This window comes from Poecilia latipinna, unplaced genomic scaffold (assembly GCF_001443285.1).
Source record: "Poecilia latipinna isolate Pla-1442-1.1 unplaced genomic scaffold, P_latipinna-1.0 Scaffold1944, whole genome shotgun sequence".
Classification (NCBI taxonomy): Eukaryota; Metazoa; Chordata; class Actinopteri; order Cyprinodontiformes; family Poeciliidae; genus Poecilia; species Poecilia latipinna.
Genome location: NW_015114560.1, coordinates 47,375 through 66,711, shown reverse-complemented (window position 1 = coordinate 66,711; position 19,337 = coordinate 47,375). Strand labels below are relative to the sequence as shown.

Sequence of the window (19,337 nt, the reverse complement as noted above, 5' to 3'; positions counted from 1 at the left end):
AGGGTAGCTGTTAGCGTTACTGTCAGTTTTAAGTAGAGTTCACATTTACTATAAGCAGCAGTAAATCTGGCTCTTCCTAGGCTTAGCAGTCAAAAGTCAGCTAGTCAAGCTAAGTTCTGACTCGCTAAGTGAACAACTTCTCAAGTTATTAGCTTGACATTTGGCAGGACTTAGCTCAACTCTGACCTGCTGTCGCTTTGACTATAAGAAAATGTAACCGCTGGTTTAACTTCTAACTGTTAGCTAGAATCTGTGTAGCTGTTAGCTCAATCCAGGGTAGCTGCTAGCTTTAATCTTAAGAACCGCCAGCTTAGCTTTGAGCAGCTTTAACCATATGTAGTGGTTTTCTTCTAGCTGTAAGCTTGGCTCTAAGTTTTAGCTCTTAGCAACTGTTAGCTCGATTCAGTAGCCGTTAGCTACGAGAACTTGGAGTTTGTGAACTTATGTTACCTCAGACACACAGCAGTGAATGAATTCTCAAATTAATAACAATGTTTTTATTGTTCTTTGGTCTTTAGCCTCCAGATCTGTGTGAATCATGGATCCTCTAATGAGGAACAAATGAAGCAAATCCTACGATAACCTACAGCTGGCATTTCTCTATTGTTGTTTTGTCTTTATGTTGCTGTAAGTGAGTGATATTTATACTCTCTGTTGCTTTGCACCAGTGAACAGCATCGATTGTGGGAACTTCCAGCTCAGCGAGGAGAAGAAGGACCTGGAAGAGGAGGAGGAGGAGGAGGCCGCTAACGGGCCGCGGCAGATTCTTCCCTACAGCTCCATGTTCGTCTTCGGACAAACAAACCCGTAGGTTCCAACACTGAACATGCAGAAATACTTTCAGTACATTTCAGACATCTAATACAACTAAAGCAACAAATAACCAAATAAAATAAAAACCTTATCCTTTCTTTTGTTTTGAATATTACTGGCTTAGAGTTGAGATAAAATAGTTTGGATATATTTATTTTTAAAATCAACATTTTTGACGGCAGATCTTGGTTCCTGTATCTTTCATGTATCAGATTTATTTCAGGATTAAACATAAAGTATGAATTTATGTGCATTCTACCTAGAAAAAATATAAAAGGACAGGTTAAAATCAATTTTTTATATTAAAGATGTTGCAAAAGCAGTAAAACATCCAACAAATCCAACATGTAAGCAAACAGCTACAGATAATACAATATGAACAACTGAAGAGAAAAATCCTGGGGAAAACGAAGAGCAGCTGAACCAGCAGTGCTGACGATGTTTGTCCTGTTTTTACGGTATTCCTGGAAGCAGATGCTGCTTATTTCAACACCATTTTTCCTAATTATGCTCCGACTCTGGGAACAGGCGTCTGCCGTTTGCAGCCCCCACTGTTTGTGGTATTTACAAATACAGATAAAAGAGCGGCAGAGCAGAAATCTGTGCTTTAAAACCTGTGGGACGTTGGGGACAAACTGGCAGGGCGATTTAACAGCAGCAGGCTCTGAACAGTGAGATGCATAATTTCCACATCCAGTAATACAACTGGGAGCACATTGGTAAACAGTATCCAACCTGTACAGATGCATAAAGAGGCAGAAAGTGAGAATCAGAATAGATTCATAAAAATTAAACCTAATTTCAGATGCAACTGTCTGATCATGTTACTAATAAAGATTTATATCAGATTCTTGTTTTGATTTTATGAAATTAGAAATATATCAGTAACATTTAGTTTCAGTATTAAACAAATTTTAGTTTTTATAAATTGAATGGAACAACAATAAAGACTAACGATTATGTCATCTGCATAAAAATGAAATGTTGCTGTTGGTAAACTATCCCAAAGATTATTTATGAATAGAGTGAAGAGTAGGGGTCCTAAAATGGAGCCCTGAGGGACTCCTCTGGACGTCACAATGAATAATTAACAGTCCAATATTTTAATCTGCACCAAACAAACCTGACACCATGTTAATGTCACAATCAGTTCAGTAAAAATGTGTCTAAAGTTATATTAGAAAAAAAAAATCAAATCAACAAAAAGCAACAACAAAGAACAGAGAAAACAGAAAAAGTCAAAAGCTAAGCAACTAAAATCTACAAACTAACAGTAAAATAGCTACAAAACAAAAAACACAACAGTCAAAAGCTACAACAGAATATTTAAAAACTACAACACAACAACAAAAAGTACAAAACAGAAGCATTAAGTAACACAAAAGGAAAAGTCACAACAGTCAAAACGTTTTGCTAAAATGGAAGCTATGCTAGCAGGTTTATCATAACTTACTTTTATTTCAGCACAACTTCCTCTGTTGCTTTTCCATTTATTTGGCCCTTCTGGACCACCGTAGTTCATAATCCACAACTATCCAGCGCATCTGAATTAAAAACAGTTCTGTAAAGAAAACTGGACCAGAATAATGACTTTAGACAGAAAGTAAAAACTTTCTACCAGAGACGTTTGAAGTCGGTTATTTCCTCGTCTGCAGTGGGTCGGGCTGGTCCGGACGGTTCTGTTCCCTAAACCAGGCCAGAACCATAGACTGAAGTGTGTGTGTGGCTGGCAGCAGCAGCTCCTCTCAGTTCCTGTGCGGTTGGTGTTGCAGGGTGCGGCGCCTGTGTCACTACGTGGTCAACCTGCGCTACTTTGAGATGTGCATCCTGATTGTCATCACCATGAGCAGCATCACGCTGGCCGCCGAGGACCCGGTGGAGGCCAACGCCGACCGCAACATCGTGAGTCAGAGATAAACATCTGGGGCGACCAGTATTTGCATGAAAATGTGCGCGGTGATGCGAGCGAATGCATAAATATCTCCACTCCAGCTGATTCATTCGGACTCCACTGTCAGGGAAGGAAAAGCAAAACTAAGACGCTTTGCTAAAGTGTAGTAGGTGCAGCCGTGTGGCCTGGACTCACCGAGCCGCTGAAACAAAGACGGAGTGGCACACATCCAGTTCAGTCAACCCTTGATTCCCTCGTGTGACACGCGAGCCGCGTTGGGAACAGATGCATGCAGACAAGTGGCCTGAGCTCCTCCTGTCTGACAGACAAGCACAGCTAATTAGCATCTCAGTCAGGGCCACAGAGACAAACCGAGGTGGAGGTGTGTGTTCGTGTTTGGTGTGTTTGAGAAGAAGAGTGCAGAGCAAACAGAGAGCTGGCAGGATGCAGGGGAACCTTCTGAAATGTTTACTGTGTTTTCAGGCTCTGAAGTACCTGGACTATGTCTTTACTGGAGTCTTCACGTTTGAGATGGTGATAAAGGTGAGAAGAAGTAATAACTGTTAATAAACACGTTAAGCGGCGTCCACAAACCTCAGTTTATTTGAATGGAGTTTTATTTGATTATTGTAGAACGAATCCAAACATCTTTACCCTAAAAACCTTAAATAGAATCCAGATAAAAAAATAAATTAAAATGGTGTTAAGGCTGGACGTTATGGATGAAAAACGTATCACATGTAAGTGTTTCATATCAGTCGATATCGATCATTATTGATATTTTTTTGTTTTGAATATCTGACATATTAAATTTTATCCAATTTTCTCTTCACAGCGTTATTTTTTATTTTTAAGCAGTTTTGAGGTGCAGTGGGGAAACTTGAAACTGTTGCTGTTGCAGTTACTCACATGGTTGTTGCTAGGCAACCCAGCAGGTCGTTGCTAGGCAACCAAAGAGTGAGAGAGTCAGTTGATTCCACCAACCTCGCCTAGCTGGTCATGAGAAGTTAAGCTTATATTTTAGTTAAATATAAGCTCAATATAATATATTTGATCATGTTTTTATAAAATATTAGTAAAAATAATTTATTTAAATCTTATTTCTGATGCTCATTTTCTGATTGGCTGTTTAGGAAACAAGAAACTAAAAAGTTTCTGACAAGAAAAAGACCAAAGAACTGCTGCAAAAACAAAATAAGAACAGAAATAAACTAAACATTTTATGTGATTAATACCAAATATTACATACATATATATTCCTCTAATCAAGAGAGGATTGTGATGAAAAATGTGTATTATCTGGTAATAATGTCATAATATCTGATAAAAATAAATTTCCACAGCAGACAGTATGAAGCAGCATTTATAATAAATGAATGTAATAATTATTGAATGGTGAATAAAAACCTTCATGTTTTTTACTTATTGTGTAGATATGTGGGTTTGCTAACGGGGTCAAAGGTTAATGCTCTCTGGGGAGCCCCGGTTCTATCAGACGGATCATCTATACGATTAATCATTGATTTATTGTTCAGCTCTGAATGGAGTTTTGATCCAACAGCAGGTTAAAGTGTTTTTACCTTTCTGTTGTTTTCTCTCATTTTTACTCTATTATTATTTTTTTTACCTAATGCCCTTGCTTGTCGTTGTTTCCTCGTGGTGTTTGACCTCTGACCCCAGATGATCGACCTGGGCCTGCTCCTCCACCCCGGCTCGTACTTCCGTGACCTTTGGAACATCCTGGACTTCATCGTGGTCAGCGGCGCCTTGGTGGCCTTCGCCTGCTCGTAAGTCGCTTTCATCACTTCCTGTTTGATGCTTTTGAATTCACTGAAACGGTTTTAGCTGCTCTGTGAGGGTAACCCTAACCCCTCACCTGGAGGCTGTTGGTCAGATTTGTCTTTTCTGCTCTGCATCCAGATGAAGGTCAGAGGGACTTTATGGCTCTTTTAAAGCTTCGTTTGCCAGATAATTGCAGCTTTGCAGTCAATCCCCAACACAATGTCGGATAATTGCTTCACAGTTTTTCACAGACATTTTGCAGAAGTAAAAGGTCCATTTGTCTGGACATTTATTGGGAGACCATGAAAAGGAAAAGTAATTAATCATAAAATTGCCTTTTTTTCTGTCTTAAACTGGAAAATCTGAACTTTGATTGAAGATAATATATTCAGTTGGCAAATTCACTGATGGAACCGTTTTAAAATACTTATAATCTATAAATCACTGAATAAATTAGAAATAAAACACATTAAAATCTGCTGTTGCTCCAGACTGTTGAATTTCCTTTAACTGGAGAATTGATTAAAATCTGATATTACAGAATTTAATGTTTATTTCTTTATGATGTAAATTCATTTGAACTGCAATACAAATAAACTGAAGTGCTTTTCTCTTGTTGGTGTGTAAAGGGTTAACAGCAGATTTCACTGTGAAAACACAAAATCTTACCAAGTATTTTTGTCTGGTTTCTAGAGAAAATATCTTACTACACTTTCAGATTATTTTCTTTATTACATCAGAAAATGTTTTAAGTGAAATAATCTGTCAGTGGAACCTTTTCTCTTTCATTAGGGATTTAAAACAAGCAGAAAATGAACTTATAAGTTAGTTTTGTCTCATATGAAGGGTAATAAGACACTTAAATTAGAAACTACACTAAAAACACTTGGTAAGATTTTGTTTTTGTCATTTCTTTTGCTTAAAATCTTTTATTTTCTGAGCGTTTCCCCTCCTGAATGCATGAACTCAGGTTAAACTTTGATTTTTTCCAGTTTATATCAGTTCTCTGTAAAACTAAACCTTAAAGTTTTTTGTCTTTTTCACTCGCAGTGAAGCATATCGTTGTGTACGAACAACTAAAAGCTTAATTTCTGAGATATTACGAGGCGTATCAGTAAATTTCTGCTCTGTGACGTTTCCCCTGGTTTTTCTGTCTTATTGCTGCTGCTCTGTTGCTGCTCTGCCACTTTGTCCTCTTCTGTCTTCGTCTCCTGCTCGCCTCGCTCTCAGGAGCCTCATGGGGTAACACGGCCTGCTCTTTGTCTCCGTCTGTGTCCCTCCCTTCACGTCCATCAGCCCCGTGTCGCTCCAGTTTACAGCCTTCGTCTCGCAGCTAAATGTCTCCAGCAAATGTCACATTTTGTCATTATCATCAGTCATGATTGAACAAACTGGCATTTACTCTGTTTTCCTTACATAAGCTCAGGTTGTGTAACTGTAACTACCTGCTTTAAGATCCTCTGGCGAATCGATGGTTTAAGATTCGACCAAAATATTGTGAGAATGATTTGAATCTGCTTCAGTCCACGACTTCCACACATCTGGGAATAATCTATTTAAACTGCTAATAAACATCTATTTAAACTGATAATAAACATCTATTTAAACTGATAATAAACATCTATTTAAACTGATAATGAACATCTATTTAAACTGATAATGAACATCTATTTAAACTGATAATGAACAGAGTGAATGTTGTTTGACCCAAACTCACATTTTTACCAGATTTCCATTGTTTTCTAGTTTTTCACAGATTAGTGAGATTATTTTCTGTTTTTCCGCTCGTCTCCTGCTCAGTTTGGTTCATCATTTTGTCTCTCCTACATCAGTCACATGGAGCCGTCAGATTGACTGCGTTCACAATGCAAGGGTTAAATGTTCCCATCAGTCCTGACAGCAGAGACGTCAGCAGGTCCATCAGCTCATCAGCTTTTATCCGTCAGTATTTAAACTCTGAGAAATGGAGAGTTTCCCCCAAATATTCCTCAGAAAAATACTGGAAAAAATGAAAACATTTTCTTTAGATCAGTGTTGAACTCTGTGAATAATAAACTTAAAAATCCTGAAGAATGTTTTATTTACTTTCCCTTTTATCTGATGGTTTTTTCAACTGGAAAACACTTAATAAAACACTTAATAAAAATAATAACTTCACCCTAATCATTAACAGTCATTACTGTGACTGGGTTCTCATGGATGAACCCAAACTCAACATGTTTTCATGTAAATATTTTTCTATTCAAATCAGCCAGATTTGTGTTTTATTGTTGTTTTTAGCTGTTATCCCTCCAACATGGAGGATGAATCTGATTGGAGGTTTCTGCTTCCTTAGAGACTTACACCGTCTGCATGAAGCTGGAAAAGGCTCTAAAAAGAAATGAGAGACGATAAAAGTAATGAAAATGAAGATTTAATGCCCTTGCAATGTGAAATGATCATCATCATCAGTGTCTTTTATTCGACCTTGGCTTATAAATTTGATTTACTCTCAATGCAGTTCTTCAATTTAGAGTTTATTAAACCTGTCTGTTGCTTTTTCTGTAATTCTTTTGAGTTTAATTTCAACAAGCGCTCTTCTTTAGCGTCTTTTCAGTCTGTAGGGTTAAATAAAGTCTTCATGTCTGTTTAATCTGTGCTTTAAGTGTTTGCTGAGCTCTATGCTGGTGATTTCTCTGTGCTGTCTGCCTGCTTATCGTTTCTTTTCCTCATCAGATCACAACAAAGTGTGGCCAGGTGGGAACTGCCCCTATTTTCACCCAATCCCATTTTGAAAGCATATTTCCTGGAAAACACTCCCAACATTCCCATTCCCAACCTGCTAACAGTCCTGAAGGTGCCTGTATTGAGACCAAACCTCAACCTGCAAAACAACTCAACCTTACCAAGAACCTTTGCTCTAATTACTGCTGTAAATGTCTTGGTACACTTGAAATATGCCATAGATTTTCACCAAGATGTATAGTTTGTTTTAAATCAGTAATTTATCAATATTGATTAAAGATTACTAGCTCCACTGGCAGATTATTCCACTTATAACAAGACAGTTTTGCCATTTATTAATCTCAGATTTCTGACTTTTTTCCTCATGATTTTGACTTAATCTGAGTTAAGTAAAAATTAATTCTGACTTAATTAACTCAGTTCCTGCTTTTATTGCATAATTTTCATTTTAATCTGATAATTTAATTTAAGGCTAGGTTGGTGCAATCAACTGACTCACTCGCTCTTTGGTTGCCTAGCAACGACCTGCTGAGTAACTGACACAGCAGCAGTTTCAAGTTTCCCCACTGCGCCTCATAACTGCTTAAAAATAAACATTTCTGATACTTAAAACAAAAAACTTATCAATAATTATTGATATCGACAGGTATGGAACGATTATCGTCCAGTGATAGTTTTAATTCAAGTGTGCTGAGGTATCTCCAGGAGAAACTAAACAGAAGTCCTTGGTAATATTCTGTGTTTTTGCTCGTTTTTATCCTCCTGAGCCAATATTGACAAACTAAAGTTATGGAGACAATATTGGGAACGCCATGAAATAGATTTCAGAAGCTGAATCTGCTGTGAACAGTGTTCCTTTAAATCAGTCTGATCCATCAGCGCTGGTCTTTATCCAGCTCTAAACTCCTAAAATCACAGTTGAAGAAGATTTATCAGGTCAACTGAAGGAGATTAAAGCCTTTTACCCCTTTAACAGAGAGCCAGCCTCTTATTCTACTTAAACAGGCCGTAGACGGCCTTATATTTTACTAGAAATATACAAATTCATGACTATTTTTTAGAAATAAAGCTTTAAAGAGCAGTTTTTGTTTCAAATTGCTTCAGATTTTGATTTCAGTTTGTATTTAACCAAAAAATACAACAGCATAGTAGAAAATGTTCTTCTGATCCTCTGAAATGCTCTAAATCTGCAGTTCTCCATTCATTTTGATGGGATTTTTTGGTTTGGCTGCTTTTTCACTCGATGTCTGTCGACTATCTTATTCTTTATATTGTAAAATAAAATGTTGAGCTCTTAAAAATGAGATAAAGTGGAGAAGGAGCCTGAAAACCTGCAGCATCTTCAGCCTGTGAAATCTACTCGACTGTCCGACCATTTAAACACGGGAACAGAAACCACAGAGACGGCATGATGCATGACAGCTGCATGACGTTTTACTGTAAAACTCCCAAAGTCACAATGTTTGGAGTTTAGCACTTTTTACCAAAAAACAAACTCAGGTTTAACGTTGTTTTATATGGAAATGACTAAAACTTGTTTTTCTCTTTTTTAATGGTAGTCATGGTAAAAAAGGATGAAAATCTAAATATACTGAATTTTTGTTGGTTTTCTGGTGAGCAGATGCTAACACGTTAGCGCTCCTTAGGGCTGGATTCAGTCAAGCATATAAAATAAAGGCAGCATCTGCTCTGATACTCCTTATATTTAGAGATGTACATTTTTATTGCATGTTTGTCTTTGCAAACACTGATAAACATTCAGTGTTTGATAGTTGCTCAGTGTCTATTTCCCTTTTCTATGGAAGTCTGTTTCCTGTGTTTCTATGCTGCATTTCGGTTACTACATATTTATAATACAAACAATTTGATCTCCATTAATTAAGTGGAGAAAACTCCCACAGTGTTTGACTCGTGTTCCAGATTGTTCCAAATAATTACTTCATGTCCTCGGCCCTCTGCTATGGAAGAAGATTAGTGCCACAATAAACAGAATTTTTTTTCTCAGTTTTTACTGAAATCTCAGAATTATTTTTTTTTAATCTGAATTCTGACTTTAATCTCATGATTTTGACAATAATCTCAGAAAATTTTTTGTCAGAAATTCGACTTTAATCATACAATTCAGATGTTAACTGCAAACTTTTGACCTTTTTAGATATAAATTTCAGAATTCTAACTTTTTTCTTCAGAATTTTGACTTTCTGAGAATTTTGAAGGTTTTTTTTCTCATATTCCAATTTTAATTGCAAGATTTTTTACTTTTCCTCATAAGTCAAAATTATGAGGAAAGACTTTATTAGCAAAAGTCTAACATAAATGTGAGAATTCTGACTTTAATGTCAGATTTCTGACATTTTTAATTAGAATTATGACTATTCTTTCATAATTCCAATTTCAATCTCAGAATTCTGACTTTTTCTCCCAGAAATTTATCTTTTTTCCTCATAATTTCAACTTTTTAATGTTTTGAATTTTGAAGTTAGTCTCAAAATTTTGACTTTTTTTTCTGAACCTATGCTTCTTCTTTTCTCCTGAATTCTGCCTCGCTTTAATTTTACAAATCCATCTTAAAATCTGAGAAAAAACTTGTTTTTTTTGTCATTGACCATAATCCTTTTCCATAATCTTGCGGTAAAATCAATGTAAGTAATAGAAAAGAAGGATGAAGCATAACATAGGAGCAAAGAATAGACACAATTGTAACTCCGTACAGTTAGATAATCCACCGAACTGCATGTTCTCCACTAACCGAATGCTAACAGCTCTGATCAGTTTACCTGCTGAACTGGAGAAAGTTTAAACTAGAGTGCATCGCAGCGTTTCTCCCAAACTAACGGCGTTTTCACTCCTCACAGAGGAACGAAGGGGAAAGACATCAACACCATCAAATCCCTGCGTGTGCTGCGAGTTCTGCGACCTCTGAAGACCATCAAGCGGCTGCCGAAGCTGAAGGTACAGCGACGCAGCCTGAAAAAGTCCGACTTTCACAGAAAAACTCTGAGCATTTGGTTCTGGACAGATTCACATGGAGACCTGAGGCGAGTTAAAGCTCAGCGGTTCTGTAGGAAGACGATCAAATAACCCATTAAAAACATTAGTTTCATTTTTATACAACAAAAATAATTTTAAGGATTTCTAAAAAGTAAAGCTGTTACTGAGTTTCATCCAAGTAAAACAGCCATTCACTGCAAAAACAAAAACCTTTTTGGTTTGGTTTTTAGAACAGATATTTTACTACACTTTAAATAAGGTGAAACTAAAATAAGTAATTTTTCAGCAAAATATAAGATCTTGTTTAATTAAAAAATTCCTTAATATTGATAAGAAATTACTAATTTGTTTTTTCATAATTTGGACTTTAATACCAAAAGTTAATCTTAGAATTTTGGCTTCTTTTTTTTCAGAATTTCAGTATTTTTTCTGAATTCTCATTTTAATCTTACAATTTCAAATTTTATTCATACAAATAAAATGTCTAGCTAGCTAACTTTTCTAATATTAATGGCTAAAGTCTAACAAAAATTTTAAAATTCTGACTTTCTTCCTTCCAAATTTGGATGTTTTTTTTTCTCTCAGAAATTAATATTTTCTTTTTTTTTTTTTAATACGTTACTACTGGCAGAAACAACAAAGAAGACAACAGGAAGTAGATGGAGGATAGTTTTGATTTTGCAGTGTAGTAACACTAAAATGTCTTAAGACTTTATCTGTAATGTTTAATTGAAAATTTCTCTCCAAATATTTTATGAATTAAGTATTTCTCAACCAATCAGGCTAAAGTTTGGCCAACGTCAATCAACAGCAGCAGCACAGAAAGACGATTTTTAACAAGACAAGCCTTTATTTTCTCCAGATGGATAAATGACAGTCTCCCTTTGCTGATCGTCCCAAAGCAAAGCCTCTCAGAGGAGTGATAGAAGTGAAGGAGTGAGACAGATGGGTGTTGGCAGCCAGCCGGCCGTCTCCATCTCTCTGCGGAGGCTTGGACGGAGCGCTGCTGGTGGAGGAGAGGAAGAATATGCTCCTGATGAACATCACTCATGCAGCAGCAGGTTCATTGGTTGGATTGCATGTCAGGACAGATCAACAAAACTCTTCATCCTGAATGCAGACATGATGGTGGAGCAGACAGACAGAAATCTGAAAGAGGAAAACACAGGAACACAAACCTTCCTGTTCCCAGTGTGAACTCTAGTGATTGTTAGCCAGCTATCTAGAGAGAGAGATGTCCAGCTAGCTAACTTTTTATCTGTCCAACCAACCAACCAACCAACCAACCAACCAACTACCTACCTACTTAGCTAGCTAGTCATATAGTTAATATAAGTTAGCTAGTTATCTAGCTAATCTAAATTAACTAGCTAGTTAATCCCTGTTGGCTATCTAGTTAGCTAATTTATCTTTGCTATCTTGTATCGTATGACTGTTGGGATTGTCTCTGAATAACTATCATCTGACAAGTATATTTTATTATATACTGATTGGGTTGAGAGATAACACATTCGTTTGTGTACAAAATAAGGTAAGTATATTATAGTAATACTTATTCGAGTTAATAAATCTTATTTGTTGCTGAAGGGCAAATTAAAGCAACAGTGAAGCAACATAAACACAATCTCTGAAAACCGAACAATAAAAAAAAAAAAACATTAAAACTGAAAGACGTTCTGTCTTTAAATAGGAAATGATGTAAGAGTACAACATCTTGGTATTTTTATATCTCAATAAAACATGAAAGTTTCTCGCTATAACTAGATGTTCCTGAATCTCTGTTAGCTCTGTTAGCTAAACTCTTGTGTAGCATCCTGCTAGCGTTGTGCTGCTGCTCGCTCATTCCTGACTGCCTGTTTTTGTCTGTGTCGTTTTCAGGCTGTGTTCGACTGTGTTGTGAACTCTCTGAAGAACGTCCTGAACATCCTCATCGTCTACATCCTCTTCATGTTCATCTTTGCTGTTATCGCTGTTCAGCTCTTCAAAGGCAAATTCTTCTACTGCACCGACGAGTCCAAAGGTCTGGAGAAAGACTGCAGGTACAGTTAGCAGAACACATCCCCCCACAGCTACCTGTTGATTTACTTGTGTTATTTAGTTTCTGTTATCCGCTCTCCTTCCTTGCAGAGGTCAGTTTCTGGAGTACGATCGTGAGGAAGTGACGGCTCAGCCCAGAGAGTGGAAGAAGTACGAGTTTCACTACGATAATGTTCTCTGGGCTTTCCTGACGCTGTTCACCGTCTCCACCGGAGAGGGCTGGCCACTGTAAGTCATTAAAACATGTTACTAAAGGGGACCTACTAATCAAAAATTCACATTTTACATGTTTTTGTTCCTTCATTTGGGTCTCCAAAGCTTCTAAGAACATCCCAAGTGTTTAAAAAAAAAAAAAATTCCCAGAGTTTTTGGCATTAACTTCGTGTATTTTGGTGTCTGTTAAATGGGTCGTTTCAAAAACCTCCGGAATGTAACCTCACAAATCAGCAGGCACTCCCTGTTACCTAGCAACCCCAGCAGAGTTTCGTTCATTACCTAGCAACCCCAGCAGAGTTCCGCTCATTGCTTAGCAACCCCAGCAAGAATTCCGCTCATTGCCTAGCAACCCCAGTGGAATTCCAGGACGTTTGGTCAGATGGGTTTACCAAAAAATATGAAGTACTTATAGTCCTTTAATGTATTTTAATGGGATTTTATGTGGTAGACCAACACAAAATAATGACATCTATCTAATCTAGTAAATAATTAAAGGACCTTTGGTCAGATGAGATCTAAATTAAAGTTTAACCTACAAACAAAATGCAACGTGAGGCAGAAAACTGACACGTGACAAAAATGTCTGTTTCTCCATCTTCATATCTGCTGTTCCTGTTACAAGAGCTTCACAAGCAGCAGGTAATTATACAGCAGCTTATGGGAAACGAGCAGATCATGATAAAAACAGAAAAGATTCCTGTAGAAGCTGCTAAATACTCGCAGGAGGAGGATTGGAGCCCACGCCGCCTCTCTGCAGACACCTGTAATCTGAGAATAATGAGTCAGATCATTTCGTTTTACACGCTAAAGTCCTGCAGAAACCTCTGATCCAAGCGGCTTTACGTTGAATCATTCAAGTATTTTGGTTTAGTTTCTGGTGCAAATGTCTTAGTTTGCTTTAAATAAGACAGAACTAACTTCAACTTTTCAACAAGAAATAGGAGCTTGTTTAACATCAATAATCCCTTAATATTGATGGAAAGTTCTAGTTCCAAAGCAGGTTATTTCAATTATAGCAAGATATTTTCCCCATGTGGTAAGTGAAATAATTTGCCAGAGGAACTAGCAGTTTTTCATCAATATTAAGAAATTATTTACTTAAAACAAGCTCCTGTTTCTTGTTGAAAAGTTAATTGTTAGTCTTCTTCTGATTTCAAGTGTACCAACATATTTGCATTAGAAACTAGACAAAAATACTTGGTAAGATTTTGTGTGAAGATTTGTTTCCACCTTTGTTGGCTGTTTTATTTACTGCAGCTGCGTTTCCATACACTTTAAAATTACACAAATTGAAATCACAAAAATAAATATGATTAATGAAATCACTCCAATTTAGAAAAAACTCATGTTTATGCAGTGTTTTTTTCAGCTGCATCAGAATTATTTTTTTCACAAAACTGCACTGGGAACACTTTTTCTCATTACTGAGTCACATGATCAATAACAGGATGTTACTACTAGCAGAAATGACAAAGAAGACAACAGGAAGTAGCTGGAGGATGATGGTGCTGCTTATTTTTAATGAGTTATCACATGAACAAACTTATTCACATGTGATTTGTATTTAATTTCTTATTTAATGGAAACACCACAACTGGAAAATGATATTTTTTCAACATTAGTGGAATATCAACAACATTTTGCATCCATTTGTATTAAAAATACAGCTAATATCTCTTCTTTAAGTTGTATTCTTGGAGCACATGGATGACTCATGGAAATAAAAAAATAAGAAAACCTTTGAAAACAATGTCCAAATGAAAACTTGGAAAGAGTTTCAGAGAGCCAGAAAAACCACTTTAGAAGATAAGAAAATAATTTGCTCTGATCTATTTCTACAAATACGCTCTTTGGTGGGCGGTTATATATTTAGTGACAAAGGCAGATGATTATCTCAGTGCTGCGTTTCCAGCATTTCATTTTCATCGTCTCACCAGATTAAAGTTATTGGAGTATATCGGGCAGAGCTGAGTAAAAGCTGAAGGAAGCAGAGCAGAGGAAGCGTTTTAATCTCTACAAATGCGTCGTAACAAAGCGTTTTATCTCTGAGTGTTTGATAATCTCCAGAGTTTCTCTTCCCAGGGTCCTGAAGCACTCTGTGGACGCCACGTACGAAGACCAGGGCCCCAGCCCGGGCTTCCGCATGGAGACGTCCATCTTCTACGTGGTCTACTTCGTGGTGTTTCCGTTCTTCTTCGTCAACATTTTTGTAGCTCTGATCATCATCACCTTCCAGGAGCAGGGAGACAAAGCGATGTCAGAGTGCAGCCTGGAGAAGAACGAGGTGAAGCTCCTGGCTTTATCTGCCAAAACTACAGTTTATTTCTACAAAATGGCTGACAGAAGACGCCGTTAAAATGAGAACAGGAATGCTTTCTATTTACATTCTTCACTTATGCTAAGAGTAGAGCTAGTATTTCGGTTAGTGCTGTAGAATTTTAGCTAACTTTTTTAGCTTCCTCCAGATTAATTTCTCTGAAGTGATAATTTACTTGGTTGTTTTATAAACTTTCAGCTTAATAAAGTTCAACATGTGTTTTTTTTATTGCCTCCTTACATTCTCCACATGTGATGTGGTGAAACAAGTTACACTTGTTCTGTACCCAGAATGCAATGCTGCTGCTACAGTAAAATGAGCAATTAGCAAAATCAGCAACGGATTTAGCAATACTAACAGCTATATTATAATATCTGAAGTGACACTCTACAGCTAGGTGTGCAATAACATGTTTGACCCTGTTGAAGTTAATACTATATACATGAAAGTAGCGCTTTATCGTTAGCAGAACAAATGTTGATGACTGATGCTTTAGTGCTAGCAAAGCTAGCTAACTTTTTAGTTAGCAGTGCCCGTCACTGACGTTGACTTTAAAAATCTCCAAACGTTTTTTTCCACCAGAGAATATTTCCACCCAGTCAGTTGTTGCTTGTCTTCCCCACAGAGGGCCTGTATCGACTTCGCCATCAACGCCAGGCCGCTAACACGATACATGCCGGAGAACAAGCAGTCCTTCCAGTACAAGATGTGGAAGTTCGTGGTGTCGTCACCTTTCGAGTACGCCATCATGACTTTAATCGCCCTCAACACCGTCGTCCTGATGATGAAGGTCAAATCTCACTCTTGGAAACTTATTTTTTTTTAAACCTCAGGCTTGCATCTAATATGTTAAGGAGGAAGTTTGTCTAAAAACAACTTGTTATTCCCGTGCTTCTGTATTGCCTTGATCAGGCGGTAGAACAACTCCGTTCACTAAATGAAACCTGGAGATGTTGGTATTATTAATGCAGTGCGCCTCAGCAAAGGGGAAAAAAATAACGCAGAAAAAAACCCAAAACAATAAAACCACTTTTTTCTCACTCTCCATGTCGGCTATGCTACAAGCAGACTCGTTGCCGTAGTAACTGACAACAACGCTACTTTATGTTTCAGGATTCAACACCAAAAAACAATTACAAACAAAGAACAGAACATTCAGTCTGTCATAGTTTAATGTTTTTATCATTAAACTGTGACTTTTATTCTGTGATTATTAATAAGTGATCACAGTTGTGGATTAGCTTCCGCTGCTATTAGCTAAGCTAACACTGCGGTGGTTGGTTAGCTAATTTAAACCGCTGCTCTACTGATGATGTGTCAGAGTTGGTGTTTAGGTCAACACACCAAATTCCACAGCACATCTACATGTTATGGTTGTCATAGTCAAGCTAGCAAAACTTACATACTTGCCTCTCCCTTGCTATTTTTTTCTTAATTAAAACTTTTTCCTGACTTTATCTAGTCGTCGTAGTGTTGACAATTAGTAGCAAAGCACTGTGTCCCTTTTTCTTTTACATATCAAATGTACATTTAAGATTTAGTACATTATGTTAACAGCTACAACCAGCTAGCCACTGCCAGCTAGCAGCTGTTTGTCCTCTAGCAGGAAGATGGGGGGTATGACATCATGCTGCTCCAGCCAACCCAACACAACAGAACCATTTAGTATAATGGTAGAGCTTCATGTCGTAATCATCACACGCAGCCCACACAGATATTTTAGAGGGTTAAAGTGTAACTGAGGCATTTTCACCAAACATAAAGCTTGTAATGTGAGTAATTGAATGGCTGCCAGCTGCATTTCCTCCTTCAGGTTCAGATTGTTATGCAGTCTGCTGTAATATTCAGATCCTGTTTCCTCTTTTTGTCCTCAGTTCTACGGAGCTCCAATGGTGTACGAGTCTATGCTGAAATACCTCAACATCGTCTTCACTGGTCTCTTCACACTAGAGTGCATCCTCAAGATTATTGCTTTCAATCCACTGGTGAGCTGTTGAAGATAATCTTCTGCACTCTAAACTCTCGCTCTCTGTTCCGGGGTTTTTATGTTGAGGAGTAATGTGGTGCTGAGACTGAATGACGGCGTATTATGGTCACTGTAGGGGAAAAAAAATATTAATCCCAGATATTTTCTAGAGTTTGAACATTTTTGGGGTTCCAGTTGAACACACCATAAGGAGCTAACTGTTAGCTCAACTATGACTAACTTGTTAGCTATGTTCTAATTATTGGTTAGCCTATTCTGATTATGGTCAGCTGTTAGCTTTTAGCTTGACTACAAGTAACTGTTTTAGGGCTGTAACGACTCCTAGAATGATTCCACAACCGTGATTATTAAAATTCTTTGAGGCGGTTGCTGTGGGGACAAACACAACCCACATAAGGAGGCCTTAGACCTCGACGTGGCTGACGCAGGTTCGATTCCCGGCCTGGTGATCGTTGCTGCATGTCCTCCCTCTCTCTCAATACCCTACCTTCCTTTCAAATAAAGGCCACTAGAGCCTTAAAGCAATTCTTTAAGACAAAATATCTGCCTCAAACCTTTGTTAAATTGTGTTTTATTAATTAACACGCCGTGTTCGGCCGGGTGATTATTTGTGTTTCGCAACGCTCTCACTTGTGCCTATGAGTTGTAGCAGCATAGGATCCTATTTTCATGTTCAGTCTGGGGGAATTTAATCGATTGATGTCTAGCTTTAGTTTTGATTGTTTGACTTGCTCTAGACTCAACTCTGGATAATAATTAGCTTTAGCCTTCTGTAGCTTTTAGCTTGACTTTGTTAAACGTCCAGCTTTGTACTGCCTCTGTTTTTAAGATGGAGCAATAAAAGGTTTCTTTACATGTGCAATGATCAATACTGTTAAAATGTCAATATCCAATGCAACCCAGACTGCATAAGATGCTGAAATTGTTTTTCATTTTCAGTTCAGGAATGAACTTTGAGGAAGGAGCATAAATCTTCTCTTGACATGAAGCCGCCTGGTCTGCAGTGACGCGTTTCACCTGCAGCTCAGTTCCATTTACAAGGCCCATTTATTAAATAGCTTTTCTCACACACCATTTACCTCCACCTGTTTAGCTGCTAAGCTCACATCTGCCTTTTTTAAACGCTTTGCTGCTGTAGCGGCTCAAAGAAAACAGCTGTGGGTTCCTGGCAGAAACCTGGCCTCAGACTCCCGAAGACGGACCCGTCTGACGGTGTTCAGGGTCCAGACAGAACCTCATGATTTATGTTCTGTCAGTATGTGGTCAGTTTGTGTAAATGTTTATTTCTTGAAACAATCAGATTAATCTGATTATTCAAATAATCGTCACTTAATTTAATAACCGATTAATCGTTATCTGGAGTATACAGACCAGTTTCTGTTGCAGTTTTGAGTCTAATAAGTTTATCTTCATGCTTAAATAGTCAAAATTACACACAGAGGCTGAAATACACACATACATCCCCACTAATATGTAATTAAATGTCCCCTATGGCATTGTACCTCAATCATATTGTTTTGTAGCTATCAGCAAGTTTCTGGTATCAATCTGCAGAATATTTGACCACCAGGCTTTAGAAAATCTGTAATGTTTACTTAAGTTGGTTGGACAAAATCCAGATTTCAGCTAAAGTCCACAAATATTCAATTATATTCATGGCTGAAACGATTAATCGTGATTAATCGATTATTGAAATAATCGTCAACTAATTTAGTAATTGATGAATTGTTAAATATATTATACAGACTTCTAAAAAGAGGTAATTTGGTCAATAAAACTAAATATTCAGAGCAGTAATTAACCCAAAATTGTACAAAAATACAGTTTCTATTTAAATCAAAAATACTTTTGTATTTAAAACTCCTAGTTGCATATTTTAATCTCACCCGGTTCAGATTTACTTAATTAATACCTCAGTATAGCATTCTAGGCAATAAAATGTTTATTTTTTTATTTAAAAAAATGAATTAGATTGTTTATTTGCATCTTTTAATATATTTCTAACAGTGTATAAAAATTCTTGGTTAATCGATTAATCGTCAGAACAATCGATTAATCAATTAGTAGAAGAATTGTTACTTGTTTGTGTTTTTGATCCTCACAGCATCTAATTTGTGTTTTCCAGAGAATTGATAATGATATGAATGTCTATTTTTGTGCCACTTTGTTTCAGAACTACCTGAAGGAACCCTGGAACGTGTTTGACTTTGTGACGGTGATTGGGAGCATCACAGACATTTTGTTCACAGAGATAAATGTAAGACCTGCAGCCACTTTGTGCAGCGTCGCATATCCTCTGCATCCAACAGACGACTAACAAACTTTGGTGTAAAGTCACATTAAATCAATGTAGTAATGTAAAAAAAAGATCAAATTAGCCTTTATGTGGTGGTTTTATTATTTTGCTCAACACAATAAATTTGATTTCCTGTTTAACAGGATTACCTACAACTTTGCAGAGATTTAATAAAAATGGGCTTTCCATTGTTTGTCCACCCTCAGAGCAGCAGTAGAGGCCATGCTTTGTCTTATTCTCGTCGTCTCAGTCCTTAAATCAGTTTGATTGAGAAACATTCAAA

General features: G+C 37.1%; 1 protein-coding gene across 12 annotated transcripts in view; it reads left to right on the top strand.

Moving 5' to 3' along the window:
- Window positions 1–19,337, top strand: part of LOC106935303 (voltage-dependent N-type calcium channel subunit alpha-1B-like) — a 77,462-nt gene that overhangs the window by 34,178 nt on the left and 23,947 nt on the right. For 8 of the 12 annotated variants that reach the window (XM_015015717.1, XM_015015725.1, XM_015015719.1 and 5 more), the window contains 13 exons: window positions 669–807; window positions 2,586–2,715; window positions 3,188–3,247; window positions 4,385–4,491; window positions 5,717–5,728; window positions 7,202–7,222; window positions 10,066–10,162; window positions 12,080–12,240; window positions 12,329–12,466; window positions 14,537–14,738; window positions 15,397–15,561; window positions 16,646–16,756; window positions 18,932–19,015. In XM_015015717.1, coding sequence (XP_014871203.1) covers window positions 669–807; window positions 2,586–2,715; window positions 3,188–3,247; window positions 4,385–4,491; window positions 5,717–5,728; window positions 7,202–7,222; window positions 10,066–10,162; window positions 12,080–12,240; window positions 12,329–12,466; window positions 14,537–14,738; window positions 15,397–15,561; window positions 16,646–16,756; window positions 18,932–19,015 — 1,427 coding nt within the window. The remainder of the gene's footprint in view (window positions 1–668; window positions 808–2,585; window positions 2,716–3,187; window positions 3,248–4,384; window positions 4,492–5,716; window positions 5,729–7,201; window positions 7,223–10,065; window positions 10,163–12,079; window positions 12,241–12,328; window positions 12,467–14,536; window positions 14,739–15,396; window positions 15,562–16,645; window positions 16,757–18,931; window positions 19,016–19,337) is intronic. The other 4 variants (XM_015015722.1, XM_015015723.1, XM_015015721.1 and 1 more) reach the window with 2 other exon arrangements.